The 15,337-nt window shown below is 48.0% G+C and overlaps 1 protein-coding gene across 1 annotated transcript; it reads left to right on the forward strand.

Moving 5' to 3' along the window:
- The first annotated feature begins 412 nt into the window (after positions 1 to 412).
- Positions 413 to 1,220, forward strand: LOC149326029 (uncharacterized). The gene is made up of 3 exons (XM_089564103.1): positions 413 to 673; positions 740 to 829; positions 897 to 1,220. Exons 1-3 carry the CDS (start codon positions 510 to 512, stop codon positions 1,204 to 1,206), a joined length of 564 nt encoding a protein of 187 aa, XP_089420229.1. The 5' UTR covers positions 413 to 509; the 3' UTR covers positions 1,207 to 1,220.
- The last annotated feature ends 14,117 nt before the right edge of the window (positions 1,221 to 15,337 follow it).

Genomic DNA, 15,337 nt, shown 5'->3' on the forward strand with positions numbered 1-15,337 from the left:
AGCAACGCGCCGCCCCGAAGCAGCTCTCCCGAGCCCGAACGATGGATAAGGAGCAACACTCTTTTTCTCATCGAGCGTTATGCGCACATGAAAGCGCTCGTGGGAAAGAAGGGCGGCTTTCGGTAAGTTTTATTTCATTTCTACTGGTCCGAACGAGTGCGGAAAGCTTAACAGGTTTACATGCTACCACGCGGAAGTTACGTTTCCAAACGTTTCTTTTCTTTTTTGAAGTGACAGTACCTGGTAAGGTAGTGTACTGTCAAAATTGCTGATTGGGCGAGTTGGTGGGACATGATTCGAAATGACCAGCGCGAAAACAGACGGAGACAAGAGCAGCGCCCGTCCTGTCGTCTGCGTTTCTTCAGTTGTCTCCGTCTGTTTTCGCGCTGGTCATTTCGAATAGTGTACTGTACTTGCGTCCAAGGTATATTAATTTCAGGACAGCTTCGTATGGTAACTGATACACTGCATGCTTTTTGTTACGTCTCGTTTCATGCAGCACGAAAAAAATGCTGTGGCAGTCCCTGGCGGACAGCATAAACGAAGAGTTTGGCTCCGACTTGAGCCCTCTCCAGGTTGAAAACAAATGGAAAACCCTGGAGAGGGCATACAAAAGGACGAAGGAAAAGAATTCTTCGTCCGGCCACTCGCGGGTGACGTTCGAGTTCGAAGAGTAAGTGCACATCACTGCTGTACTGGTCATTTACAAAAATATCAATTGTTATTTTGCACATTTCAGAGAAATGGCTCGTATTTTAGAGAAGGAGCATCATATAACACCTACCATTCTGCTAGCCCCTGGTAGAGTGATGGAGCCCAGAAATTGCAGGTGAGGTCACAGTAGTTGTACAGCTCACACCTTACGAAATAAGGCTCAAAATGTTTTCATGTTCTAGCACGCCCCCGGAACCAAGCATTGGCGAGCAATCCGCTAGCCGTGATGAGCACCAAGCAGGCTCACCACACCCGGATTCGCCGAGCCCACCGCACGTGTCTGAGGAAGAAGGCCCACCACAGCGAGGGCAGTCTTTCCCGAGATCGGGAAAACGGATCAGAAGGAAAAACACTTCCATTGAACTACTGATCGAGCAACTTGCTGAAGCAAGGAAGGAGAGAGCCGAAAGGGAGCAAAAAAAAATAGCTCTTCTGGAACGCCTCGTTGCCGCCGTGGAGGGGCAGGGGCAGGCTCCGAAGAGCAACGAATAAATTAACTTCATTTCTTTATCATAAATGTTTATTGCTTGCACTGTAGTCGCAAGAAACCGCACAGAGGCACACATCAGCACTGCGTTTGTGCTATAGCATTTCGCATGCTTTCGCAGTTGCCAGCACTGTCAAAGACGAGATCACCGTCCTCGTCATTCTCGATGACATCTTGCTGGGGCAGGTGTTCTAGTTCTTCGAAAAAGTCCCTTTCTTCGTTGCACATGTTGTGCAGCACACATGCCGCCATTACGACTAGGCAGCATTGCTTAATGCTCGCGGCGTCCACAAGGTACAACCTTCTAAAACGTTGTTTGAGCAGTCCAAATGAATTTTCGATCGCGACCCTTTGTCGCGAGTGCACGTTATTAAAGTTCTTCTTCCACGAAGAAAAGCCTCGCCCATTGTCCCGGTACGGTGTCAAAAGCCAAGGTAGTAGCGGATATGCCGAGTCACCCAGCACGTACCCATTACTGCATTTCTGAGAACAGTCTTCAAAAAAAGGACTTGCCCGAAGTACCCTAGCGTCATGGGCCGACCCTGGAAATCCGATGAAAACATCAATAAACCTGTTGCGATCGTCGCACACGCCCTGCAGTACTATCGACGGCCACTTTTTGCGGTTGTAGTAGGATTGCGGCGACTCAGCGGGCTTGTTGATCTCGACGTGGCAGCCGTCCACGCAGCCGATAGCGTTGCGTGGTCCCTTGCCGCCGGTTTTCGCCAAGAAGGCAGCCTTGATGCGCTCCTGCTGACGCTGGTCAGGCCAGGCGATCACGGATGCACTAATACTGTTCATAAAGTTCAGCACTCTATCAACGCAAGCACTCACAGAAGACACTGACACATCAAATCGGTCAGCCAGCGAATACATGGCATTCTGGTGCCCGAGGTAGCCTAGAGCAATGAGACAAGTTTTTTCGGCACTCACTTGAGGACGACCTCCGGTAGGGTGGGGAAAAAACTGCGACGCTTCAAAAGAACTGACAACCGTTTCAAATGTGCCCCGAGACAGGCGAAACAAGCGCTTGAACTCAAAGTCATAATAGCGGCCTACGACTTCTTCGCAGTAACGAGGCATGCGGTTCCTCTTCAATCTTGCCAGCTTCGTCGTTGTCACTGCAATAAGTTCTTCAAAATCCTCTTCGTCACTGCTGTCAGAGTCTACAAGCTCCATAGCTGTTTGTATGATCGTTGGCAGCAGGTTGCGGTCCATTTTCTTTTCCTTGGAAGCTCAGAGAAAGGAGACGTGGTTGTAAAGAGACGTGACAACCACGCGCGCGCGTCGCAAACGAAGCAGAAGGCTTGCACGATTTCTGCACTTTAGCATTCGTTCCTATTTGGCGCTAGTGTCGCGCTACGTCTGCACGTCTGAACTGGCGCTGCATGAGTGTTGCACTTGCGCGGCACTTGCTGTGCACTGCATGAACTAGTGTAGAGCGTGCACGGTGAATCGAACGGACCTCGTGTCTGCGTCCCTGTCGGCAACCGTATCTGCGTTCGTGTCGGCAGCCGTGTCGGCAGCCGTGTCGGCAGATGTGTCCGCGTTTTGACGGGTGTCCACCGAGATATGTGAGACAGTTACTGCGTAATTTCCTTTCCTCAAATACAATTTTCAGTTTCTTCATTACGGCCCCTCTTTTTTCTTTCACTGCCACTTCCTCCCTTCCTGTACGGTGCGGTTAAGGTGTCCACCGAGATGACTGAGAATTACTGCGCCATTTCCTTTCCTCAAAAAGCGTTGTGTTCAAAGGGCAAGGCATCGCGCCGAACAGATGGTGGCGTTCCGTGGACTCCCTGGCAGCGCTACAACATGCTATGGCATTCCACTCCTAAAGGCGAAGCTTAAGCGCCATTAATTAGCAGTCGATTAGTGCTGAGTGATTAATAAGTAATTTGTCATTAATTAGTAATTTGTCATTACATTGTCATCAATTATGTGTGACGACATCCAGTGGTGACGTCACCAGTGTCACATGGGCAAAGTGGTGCGGAAAACGCTTTCGCCTCTACGCACTTTAGACAGTCAAAGTGCCCCCTGAATTTTTTCCGGTGCCGGTGCGCTCCGCGATCTCGTGACTCAGTTCCGCTTGTCTGACGCGTGGGCGCAGGTTCACGGGGATGCCTTTGGAGCTACTTGGGAGAGAGCAGAGTAATCCAGTCGGATAGGTAAGTTCTATATTCCACCACAGCTCGCTTCTTTTGCCGTCAGCGGCGAGGTTCTTGCGTTCCCTGCAGGCACGCCGCTGATTTCCGATCACTATACTTTGTCGGTCAGGCTCGACTTTGGTGAAGATACCCCACGTAGTGTTACGTGGCGTATGGACACGAGTCTACTGGCAGACCCGAACAGCGTGGCCTCGCTGCCTACGGCGTTCGCCGCATCGTGCAAGAGCTTCGTTCCAACTGATTCATGGGTTACACTCAAGACTCGTTGGCAGGCAACTCTGGTGGCGGCTGGTCAAGACCACAGACGCCGGGTAACGCGTGCACTAAATGGCACCCTCAATCGCATCCGTACAGTGCGGAGGGGAGCACTCTTAACCTTTGCTATGAGCGATTACCTCAGCCTACTTAAAGCAGGCTACCACGTGTTAGTCTGCCAGTCATCATGGGCAGCTAGTCGCGCACACCAGCTCGGGCGGCCTATATCAGACACGGCTGTGCTACGACACGTACGCCCAGGCACGGCAGAGGAATTCGCTCCTGCTACTGTGCCTTTCGTGACACTAGACACCTTTAGCATACTGCGTGCCGTGTTACCGCTGCCGTTACCGGAGTACCGGGAGCCCGCCCACCGGCGGTGAGTGCGCGCTGATTGGTTCCGACGCTGCGGGTGCGAGCACAGCTGCCGGGTATGTGGCGCCATCAAGGCAATTTGCGCATGCGCATTGGCTGCGCGCAGGCTCCCGGTACTACGGTACCAGCAACGGTAACACGGTGCACGGTATGCTAAAGGTTTCTACTCCCAGACGGCACACAAAGCAAGAACACGTCCGATAACTGTACCATCTTCGCAAGCCACTTCTCGGACCTGCTCTCTACCGGCAGTTGGCTATATCTTCAAGAAGGCTATGGTGGGCTTCTACGAAGGTCTTTTGGAAACTTGCAACGTGTAGCAGAAGAGCTGCATGAAAACCTTTGTGTACCAGCCACAAGCCAAGAGCTGCACGCCATCCTGCAAAGTATGAATGCAGCCTCGGCCCCCGGTCCAGACGGTATTCCAACAAGTTATTATTCAACGTTTTTTTACGCGATCAAAGGAGCGCTGCGAAGATGGCCAACGGCTTCCCCGCGGATGGATTACGTCCAAACTCTTTCCGCGAATGCCGCATTATACTCATTCCAAAAGAGGGCGGTGGCCCCTCTGACCCCCAAGCATGGCGCCCATAAGCCTCTTAAATGCAGACTACAAAATCATCACATCTTTACTGAACAGAAGAATGCGGGCGGTTCTGCCTTACCTAATTCACCAGGCTCAAACCAGCGGAGTGCCTGACCGCTCTGTGTTTTCTGCATTGGCGCTCACAAGAGACCTGTTCACATTTGCCAGCAGGAAAGGCTTCACCGGGTGTTTTGTTCCGCTCTACCAGGCGAAAGCGTTCGATCGGGTGAAACACTCGTATCTTTTCGGGTTATCTGTTCGGGTGGCTCGAAGCCTTCGGATTCCCACCGCAAATTGTCAACAGGCTGCGCTAACTTTACGCAGACCTGAACGCTCGTCTATCCGTAAACGGCCACCAGAGCGCTCCCTTCTCAGTCACCCGGGCATAAGGCAAGGATGCCCTCTCTCCCAACGCTCCTCGTGTTATGCCTGGATCCACTCATCCGACGTATTATCGACAGTACATACATACGCAGCTTCCCTCTGCCTGGCCAGGGCCAAATCAAACTTTCGGCCTACGCCGACGACGTGCCGCGTTTTCTGAAGGACAAGGATAGCTACGCTGCTTTTTCGCGGCTGTTTCACGAGTATAGCGAGATATCGGGGGCCCTATTGACCAGGGGAAAAAGCAAGGGGATAAGTCTTGGCACCTTCACACCGAACCTTGTGGGCGAGATGGAGTAGGTGCAGGGAGTGAAAGTCCTGGGAGCAGTATTCCTCGCCAGCGGAGAAGTAGCCCCCGAAACCTGGACTAACCTCAGCACGTACGGTGAGAAACGCCTCTCTGTGGCGTCAACTTTCCGCCTTTCAATGGCAGAGCGCAGCTATATAGTGATGTCCAGTCCTAGCCGCATGTTTTTTTGTCGCCCGCGTCGCAGACCCACCGCGCACGTTTGCACGCATGCTAACAACAGCCTGTAGCTCTTTCGTTTCGGCAGGCAAAACAGAACTTCTGTCACGGTTGTTCATTCGCCTTCCGTCGTACATGGGTGGGTTCAGTACACCTTGCATCCGCATTATGTGTAATGAGCTCGCCTTGCGAGGAGTACGCGATCTTGTGCGCAACCCAGACTATCCCGGGATAACACTCCTCGCATACATCCTGGGTACAGCGCGTAACGTGTTTTTTTTTTTTTTTTACAACACGTGGTTGGCCCTATAGACGAGCAATCGCCAGCGTGCAACTGCCAGCGTGCCCGATCTGGATGTTGATGAAACCCCGCCCACCAGGATGTTTGAGGCACTAACGGTCGCTGAGCTGACCCGGGAACAACTCCAGAAAACGAGACGGGCGCGCTGGCGCCAACTTACCTCAGCTGCGCTTCCTGCAGTATCAGGGACTTCGGCTGGTTGCGAGGCTGGCGGGTCCTGCCCAGAAGAGACCGCCTTGCGGCATGGGCCGTGGCGCCCTCCGCCCGATGCCCGCAATGCGGTCTCTTAGAAACATTGCGGCACGCAATGTTTGACTGTGTAGTGGCGCGCACCTTTTGGATAATAGTGTCACGCATGTTTGTAACCCCCCTGGAAGCGCGCACTAGTTCGCCCGAAGTGTTTGCAAATATGCTCTTGTGTGTCGGCATGTTCGTTTTGTGGCGGCAGCGTGGAGTGGCTTCCTTAAATGGCCGTCCGCAAAAGAGGGATGTTTCCAATGTTGCAGCGCCTCCGCACGCACCTCTTTGAGCAAGCATGCGTGGACGCACTGTCAGTGAGCGAGGCGAGGCTGAGTTTTTGCGCAAATGGTCGACATACTTCAGCGTCCTAGGCGGCGGTCGAGTTTCGGCCTCATTACTGCCCTACTGACGTGCTCAGAGCTGCGTCACTGCGCATGTCCTTGAATGTTCAGACCATTTAGTTCAGCAGTTTCTTTTGCATTTTTGTTGATATCCAACAAAATAAACTTCTCTTTCGACGCCGCCGCCGAGTGATAGAGTTCAGTTACGTGCGCAAGTCAGCCCAAACGAAACGAATCAGCCCAAACGAAGCTCTTTAAGCTTCGTTTGCAAGTCTTGTTGCTGTCTTCCTGACCGCTGGACTGCCGTCACTGCAACGTGACATCTGGTGGAGGTGCGGGTAGCGTTCCATGTACCGGACACCCCCTACAAGTCGTGACGCCAGCCCTCTGAGTCATCCACCGCAGGACCTGAGTCCAGTCCACCGCGCAAGCCGAAACGTCGAGTCCAATAAACATGTTTCCTTTAACGAAGCGTATACTTCGCTATATACTCCTGTCAGCAGACAAGTAGTTGATGCTCTCGCAACCTATATATACCAGGTGTCCCATCTAAATGTAACCAAGCTTTTAAAAAACATGGGGTGTCCTAGCCGTCTGAAACCAAATGAGGGTTGTTTGGAGTCGGGTGACCTAGTCTGCAGTATTTTTTTCGTTCTTCAAGGTTGACTAATTAGTTAAGCTTAATTAACTAACTTTTTAATTGAGGAACAAAGTGTCAGTGGAAAAGTTGTAGATCGCTTTGAGAAACAGCTTACTGAGACATTTGCAGCAAAGTAATATTTACGTAAAGTAGTTTTTTTATCGGCCTTTAACCATAACCCGCACAATAAGAAAAAGCTTCCACATGACAACTGTGCCACTTCAACGTCCCTAGACGCGCCTTACAGAATAAAATCCATTTTTTCTGAAGTCCTCTCCTCGATGAGACTTTGGGTGCCCATTGGGGCAGAGAAGTGAGCGAGCAGCTGGTCAGGTGACAACTTTCTTTTAAGGCCAGTAAATGAAGCTACGTAAGTCGTAACTTGACGGAAACAGCACTACTAGCGGTTTTTCGAGGTGATCTAAAACTTTTGCACTGACACTTTCTTATGAAGGTAATAATTAAAAAGTTAGCTAGTTAAACTTAACTAATCAATTAACTTTGAAGAGCGAAAAAATTACTCAAGACTAGGCCACGCGACTATGAACAACCCTGAGCTGGTTTCACAGGACTAGGACACTTCGCCTTTTTTAAAAAGTTTGGGTACATTTAGCTGGGACACCCGGTATATATATATATATATATATATATATATATATATACAAATACACAAATACCTTTATTTAAACATCAGGGATGTTAGGGGGTACACCCAAAAAGCCTATCACTGACTTGACAGAGGGGCGCACCCCCGTACATAAAAACGGCAGCAACAGAACACGGACAGAACAATAAAAAAGACTACAGTGCATAGGTAAATATCATTCAATAAAGATTAGTGATCATCCTCTTGAAATTATAGATAGTTGAAGTCGGCAAGATTAACACGCAACGCTCAAAGACACTAAAAATGAACTAAGGATAACAATCACAAAAGAAAACGGGATAAATGAGGAAAAAAACTTCCAGTAAGAAAAAAACCGTACCGTTAGGTCCTCAGGGCTCATTGCGCCGATTAAAAAGAATTAGAATTATATGTCGCAGCATTTGACGACCATAATTAGTACGGAAGGATGGCACATACCAGACGTCATTGTTACGCGTTGGGTAGTAATTAGCTTTGGGCCGTAAGTTAGCTGTGATATCAAAGAATGCGTCTTGATTTTTCCGTTTTCTTTCATATCGTTTACTTAGCAATAGATTATATAGGTCGTTAATAGGAGTTACTTTTAATGATGCGAAAAGAGGTTGAGTGTGAGCAGTAAACGGGGCATTTGCAATGATACGAATGACCTTTTTCTGTATTTTCTGTAGCCTATATGTATTTGACCATGTTGTTGTACCCCACACCAGATGACAATATGAAAGGTTAGATAGAAATAGTGCATTATAAACTAACAGTCTGAAACTCAGGGGTAGTAAAGAGCGGACTTTGTATAACATGCCTGTGCATTTTGCAAGCTTCTGAACCAGGTTGTCGATGTGTATGTCCCATGAAAGATTGCACTGTAGTGTCACACCTAGACACTTTACTGACGGCGCTACTTCAATGTTTTGAGAACCAAGCGTTAGTGCAGGTAAATGTTCTAGTGGTTTGTTCTTAGGTCTAAAAATTACAGCTTTAGTTTTGGTCGTGTTAATTTTCAACAAAGATTCAGTACTCCATTCGACCAGTTTGCGCAGAGTTTCATTAGCGTTTAATGTCAAGTCACTAAGTGTTTTAGCCCTAAAAAATATGCTGACATCATCTGCATACATTATATATTTAGCGCTGTTGTCAATGTTCAAAATGTCGTTAATGTAGATGTTAAACAGTGTAGGTCCAAGAATACTGCCTTGCGGCACGCCAGAATGAATGGATCTAAAGTGCGATGAAGAATTGTTAATTACAACCCGTTGCTGGCGGTGCTCTAAATATGTTATTAAAAGCTGAAGGAATGTGCCGCGAAATCCATAGTGCTCAAGTTTATGAAATAATATTTGGTGATTTATGGAGTCGAATGCTTTGGAAAAATCCACGAAAACACCGAGAGTTAGTTCTTTTTCTTCAAATGACTCTAATATAATTTCCTTCATGATTAATAACGCTGTTTCCGTTGATTTTCCTTTGACAAAACCAAACTGGGAAGGTGATATGACTTTGTGTTTGTTAATAAAGCTTGTAATGCGCACTTGTAAAAGCTTTTCAAAGCATTTCGAAAAAACTGGCAAGATCGATATAGGTCGGTAGTTGGAGAAATTTTTAGCGTCTCCTCCTTTAAAAATGATGATAATCTTGGCAATCTGTAGCTTTTTCGCGAAAGTTCGAGAGGAAAATGCCAAGTTTATTATGTGTTCTAATATTGGAGGAAGTATGTGGGATGTATACTTCGCTGGAAGTATTTGGAGGTCGTCTATGTCCTTACTTTTACTATTTTTAAGCGACTGTAAGACCGAAAAAACTTCGTTAGTTGTAACAGGAGTTAAAAACGCGGTTTCGCTGACCTTTTGACTCAAGCTGTTGAGGTATTGGTTTGGTTGCGTGCTGTCTGCAATGGACACGAAGAAATCGTTGAAAGCATCTGCTAGGACGGGAAAACTCATGTACTAAATGAAAATGAATAAATTTGATTTGATTTGATTTGATTTGATTTGATAGTTGAGAACCGGACAAGTCAGGGCCGTCTGTGACTATTTCATCTACTACAGTCTTCTCTTTTGATTCAGCAAATTATTGAGTCACCCCCAAACAATATCAGAGTGCTTCATTACATCGTCGTTAAATTGTTTACTCATGTAGTTTCTTTTGGCTTGCCGATTGATACTGTTGGCTTTATTTCTCGAAGCCTTAAACTTCTTCAGATCGTCAATATCTTTTGTTTTTAGAAAGCGTTTAAAAAGTATGTTTTTAATTCGTATCGCCTTTAGGCATTCCTTAGTTATCCACGGCTTACGTGCCTTCGAAGCTGACACTCTGGTTTTGTATGGAAAAGACTCAGAATACAGCTGCTTATAGGTGGCAATAAAAATACCGTAAGCTTCATCAACATGGGTTTCCTCGTAGACGCTGCTCCAATTTACTTGCGACAGTTTATCGTAAAATGTTTGTAAAGTAGTCTGGTTTATGTCTTGAATACGCATAGCAAACCTTTTTGCAGGTTTGTTATGGGGGACTATGAGATTTGTAATTAAATAAATTGGCAGGTGATCACTAAGATCAGCTGCCAGAGCACCGGATATTGACAATTCATCACATGCATTAGTAATGAAGGTGTCTAGTAACGCTGATACTTCGGGCGTAATGCGTGTTGGTTGAAGGAAAGCTAGCTTGAGAAAGCTGTATAGCTTTCCTTTGTAGCCGTATGGCTGCGCTTTGGTGGATGCCAATGAGTAATTACTCCCTTATTACAAATTTACTCCACCTTGGGCATTCCCCTAAACATTTGACCAACACTGTTCCCACTTCGACTTATTGATCAATTCGCTCTCGCCCTACCATAACCTTGCCGTCCCGGTTAGCTCAGTTGGTAGAGCGACTGCTCCGGTGTAGCGGTGGTCCCAGGTTCGAACCCCGGACCAGGAGGAATTTTCTTTAACTACGAAGTTTCTGAGAAAGCTGTATAGCTTTCCCTTGTAGCCGTATGGCTGCGCTTGGGTGGATGCCAATGAGTAATTACTCCCTTATTATATATATATATATATATATATATATATATATATATATATATATATATATATATATATATATATATATATCAGAGAAGTCAACAGCCACAGAAACCAAGGGGCACAGAGAATTTTTTTAATTTATTTATTTATTTTGTGCTGTTCGGTTTAGAATATTACTGAATATGTTATCGCTTAAAGCTAATTGATTAGAAAAACAGAAGAAAAAACAACCACATGCCGCCGGGTAGATCCGAACCCACGACCTCCGAATTACGCGTCCGGTGCTCTACCGCTGAGCTACGGCGACGGCTGTAATTAATATATATATATATATATATATATATATATATATAGCAAAGTATACGCTTCGTTAAAGGAAACATATTTATTCGACTCGACGTTTCGATCGAAACGTCGAGTCGAATAAACATGTTTCCTTTCGCGAAGCGTATACTTCGCGATATACTCTTGTAAGCAGTCAAGTACTTTATGATTTCGCAACCTACATATATATATATATATATATATATATATATATATGCAAAACTGTAGTCCCGTGGCGGCGTTCACATGGGAAAAGAAACGAGAACTAGCTATACAACAAAGAAGAAGGTACCAAGGTACCAATTGCGCCTAAAATACTTGGAACCCACTCGCTGCTGAGAGTTACCGAACACGACGAAAGAGCGACAGCCAACACAAGCGGCAAAACATGATGCAGCGGTCCAAGGGTGGGAAAAAACAATCCGCTCAGTGTGACTTGCGTCCCATTCGGTGTAAACCAACTGAGGTTTCCGTTGCGTAGTAGATAAATGCGGCATTACATGCCACTTGACACTTGAAATTACAGGTAGCAACGTTGTTAAAGCGTGTAGAGTATTTAAACACTAAGCTAGCACCAGCTAGCGGGGATGCAGTGGCAGCAACTGACAAAGGACAGGGTTAGTTGGAGAGACATGGGAGAGGCAATTGCCCTGCAGTGGGTGTAGTCAGGGTGATGATGATGATGATGATGATGAAGAAGCTAGCACCAATAACAAATAAAATAGTTCGTCAACCAGTTAGCCCTGTAAATATTCACAAGTACTCCGTGTTTCCTGCAGCGATTTCCTATTCGAATAAATTGCCAGAAAAGGCTATAGAGTGTCCGTGTCTTCGATTCGTTTGTTAATTTTGTTCAGAACCGTGACTTTGATGTTTGTCTGCCCTCATTTGTGTGCACGCGTTTTTAGATGAGAGAACATACACCTTTTCTTGTGTACACATGCTGTCTTTGCCACAAGAAGCGCTTTCTAAACACTACTGCATGGGCCCGAAAAAGGCCTGCAGTATGCATAAATGAAAAAAAACAAACAAATGTTATAGCTGTTTAACCAACTGGTCCGGATTTTAAAAGCCTCATCAACTTGAAGTGCACCACCTTGTACAGAACCCTTTTACGGGTGCCTTGATTGCAAGTGCTTTTGTGGGAGGTCCCGTGGGAGTAGGTTCAGTTTAGCAATGCCTTATCGTAAAGAATTTCGTCGAGCTTTACGAATCACCTGGTCTATCTTTCTTCCCTGCAAAGTGTGCGTGCCAAGGCGGACTTTTTTAAAAACGCTGCGACCGTCAGTCTGGTCCGGGCTGTGGGCCATCAGCCTCAACTGCCGGTGCCATTTTCCCAAGTTCCAGAGAGAGAGTACCGCATCTGAGAGACACAATTCTCCTCTAGAGAAAAAGAAATGTTTGCTTTCCTTGTGCGCTTTTCTTTCCCCACGCAGACGACAAAGCGCATGCAGGCCGGCCGTTCCCAAGACCCCCTTCCTTTACTGTGTGCACCAAATACGCGGCCCGCGGAGCGCGTCGACTCTGGGCGGCACTGTCCAGCGCGCGACTACGAAATCCGTTCGAGTTTATGCTTCGCCGCCGACACCACGGCGTTTCCGGCCCGCAGCTAAGATCGGGAGCGCGATAACCGCTTTAGATGCCGCTCGGAGGCTCGAATTCGGAGGTAGAAGAAAAAGAAGACAACGCCGCCCAGGCTTTCCTTTTTCTTATCTAACCGCGAGCAGGCCGCGCTTTTAAAACCCGCCGAGACACAAAGACAGGGCGCTAACTAGGTGCCTCCAGGTCGGCCGTATTGATTCGATCATTTCCATCCGTGCCGAGAGGATTCGCCGCGTGCTCGAGGGGAGGGAGCGCCCGAGAAAACGCAACCTGCCGGTGCAGCCCAGTAGAGCACAACACGGTGGGTGCCATTCCGGGGAAGGCGACGGGCGTGCACGGTTATTTCTGCCAGCTCTAATTTGGATCCGATGAAAACGAAGCTTGCGATACCGACCCGTGAGGTCGATTGCTTGCACCCCACACAGCCGGCGAGAACTACAGCACTCGCTTACGCGGTACGCACACGTATTCCGGGTGTGTGTTTTTAGAATTTAACGGAAACTTGCTTGATATTTATTTTAGTCTCCGGGGCTATACTGGGGCTATGGCTGGCACAAGGTAAGAGGCAAAATGCTTTAATTAGTTCGATAATTAAGCATACGCGCGAACGATTTGGTTAATTTTTTTATTGGGGTTTAACGTTCCAAAGTAACTCAGGCGATGAGAGACGCCGCAGTGAACGGCTCCGAAAATTTCGACCACCTGGTGTTCTTTAACGTGCACTGCTGACATCGCACAGCACACGGGGCTCAAGAATTTCGCCTCTATCGAAATTCAGCCGCCGCGGCGGGGCACACGCGCGAATGAACTTTTTTAATCTTGACTTTAGGGGTATGTTTTATTAGCAGAATTGGAAGTCGTCCTCTAAAAAATATAGCCAAGCAATAAGAAATTCATCAACAAATTTTTAGAGCGCAACTGCAGCAGTAGCGAGCGCCTCCGACGTCGATCGCTTTGCATCACACTGCTGATGTCACGCGGACGGACGGTATCGCTGCCAGTTACACTTCGCGACATGCCGCCACCCAATCTCGTGCAGTACGACCTCAGAGCCTGTCATTAGTGCGGGGAAGCGGTAGAAGGACATTCTGGATTGTGACAGCATCGGCCTCGGAATGGTGCAGCGAAGGGAGGCACGGTAGGCTTCCAGCGGAGACACCGGTTGTGAAGTTTTCCAACAAGTTTGCTTCTGCAGGTCAACCAGGAGGCCTAAAGCGTACGTTGTGGACGAAGAGTTTGAAATCTGCGTGCTTGCGTTCGTAAGAGGGAAGCCAGCATTCGACAAACAGCTCAGTGAGGCGGTGCAAGCATGACGTCAGCGTAGTCTCTTTCATGCTAGCCATGCGGCACACTGAACGCAGGCAGGATTTCTGTAACAGAAGGCGATGTACACGCATGAAGCACAGTTTTATCGCAATTCGTCGGTGAACCTGAACAATGCCCTTTACTGGACTGCAGTGTCAACCCTCACTGGCTTCGAGCGCACAAATATGGGCAGTGAAAGTTTGGGGCGGCATACTCAACAACTCAATCGTCAACCCCCATGAAGTCATTGACTGGCGAGGAAATTCTGGGAGAAGAAGGGCAAGATTTCATTGGAAACTCAGAGGGAAGCACCACGATGGAACGCCAGCGCATTCTTCTGGATGTGCTGTCAAGGATTTCGATGCAAATTTTCAAGTGCAATGGAGATGATGTACAGACTTCACCCTTTAGACTTTGTCCTGAAGGGGTGCACAAAAAGAACAACAGCTGCGGTTTAACTACTGCTGAACGTGGTTAGAGAGCGAAAGCTATGGCGTATCGCGCAACTATACGCGGCTTGGCGCTTGTAACGTTGAGTGGGTTCCCGACATTGGATAGGTAGCGCGCCCACCCTGCCATTCTGACAAGTGGCAGTTAATGGTCGATCGCGAGAGTTCGCTCGCCCAGTGAACGCTGCGGCCTATTGCTGCACTGCCGCGTGTCTGCCACAACGTTGCCAGCGGTAACGCATGTAGCCCACATCTCTCTCTCACAACCCCCCGTACCTCAAAGCGCGATTCAAGCGTGCGCTGATCCAGGGAGCCAGTTGTGCGCACTTCGTTTCTTTAAAATCATCGGAGTCTAAAACGTTGTCAACGCTAACGCCAATCAACGCAATCAACGCTGACGGCCTATATCGCTTCAGTACCGCGTTTATGCCACAACGTTGTCAATGCCAACGCATGCAGCGCACATCTGTCACTACCGCCACGCATCTTAAAGCACGACTAAGATGACCACTGTCCCAGGGGTCCACTTATGAGCCTTTCCTTTGATTTCGAAGCTGCCGCTCTTCATCGGTTTCGTAGCTTATAGCACGACTGAGGTGCCCAATGTCCCAGGGAGGTAAAGCCAAGGTCAGCGTGGTTGCGGATTTCACCTTCCCTTGACCTTCAGGTCACTGTCCCAGGGGGCCAGTTATGCCCCTTTCCTTTGCTTTATCTGAAGGTCAAGTGAAGGTGAAAGCCGCAACCACGGTGACCTTGGCTTTACCTAGCGTAGTGAAGCTTTCGTTTCAATACGATGTTTCCATTTATGGGGCGACCAGTGTAGAAGACTGCAAGGCGAGGATCGTCACAGCATGCCCACAGTTGGGCCTGCAATGCTGAGTCGGGTACTATATTCTGTGCGGGAGCTGTACGTACAGTCCCCCGTAAAAAGTATACAGCCGAATGGGTTTGCTTCTAAGCTGTTTTGCGGGGCCCCCTAGCATATCTCTCACTCCAAAGCTTGGGAGGGTTGAGGACGCAATTCCATTCCTCTTTCGAGAGGTTACGGT

This window comes from Amblyomma mixtum, chromosome 10 (genome assembly GCF_055824585.1).
Source record: "Amblyomma mixtum isolate Tamu chromosome 10, ASM5582458v1, whole genome shotgun sequence".
NCBI classification, from domain to species: Eukaryota; Metazoa; Arthropoda; class Arachnida; order Ixodida; family Ixodidae; genus Amblyomma; species Amblyomma mixtum.

What these genes read in the sequence shown, in the direction of transcription:
- LOC149326029 (XM_089564103.1), top strand. Translation starts at nt 510, where the DNA reads ATGCTGTGGCAGTCCCTGGCGGACAGCATAAACGAAGAGTTTGGCTCC. An exon ending in GTGACGTTCGAGTTCGAAGA is followed by an intron (nt 674 to 739) that starts GTAAGTGCACAT and finishes TGCACATTTCAG; the next exon opens with AGAAATGGCTCGTATTTTAG. An exon ending in ATGGAGCCCAGAAATTGCAG is followed by an intron (nt 830 to 896) that starts GTGAGGTCACAG and finishes TTCATGTTCTAG; the next exon opens with CACGCCCCCGGAACCAAGCA.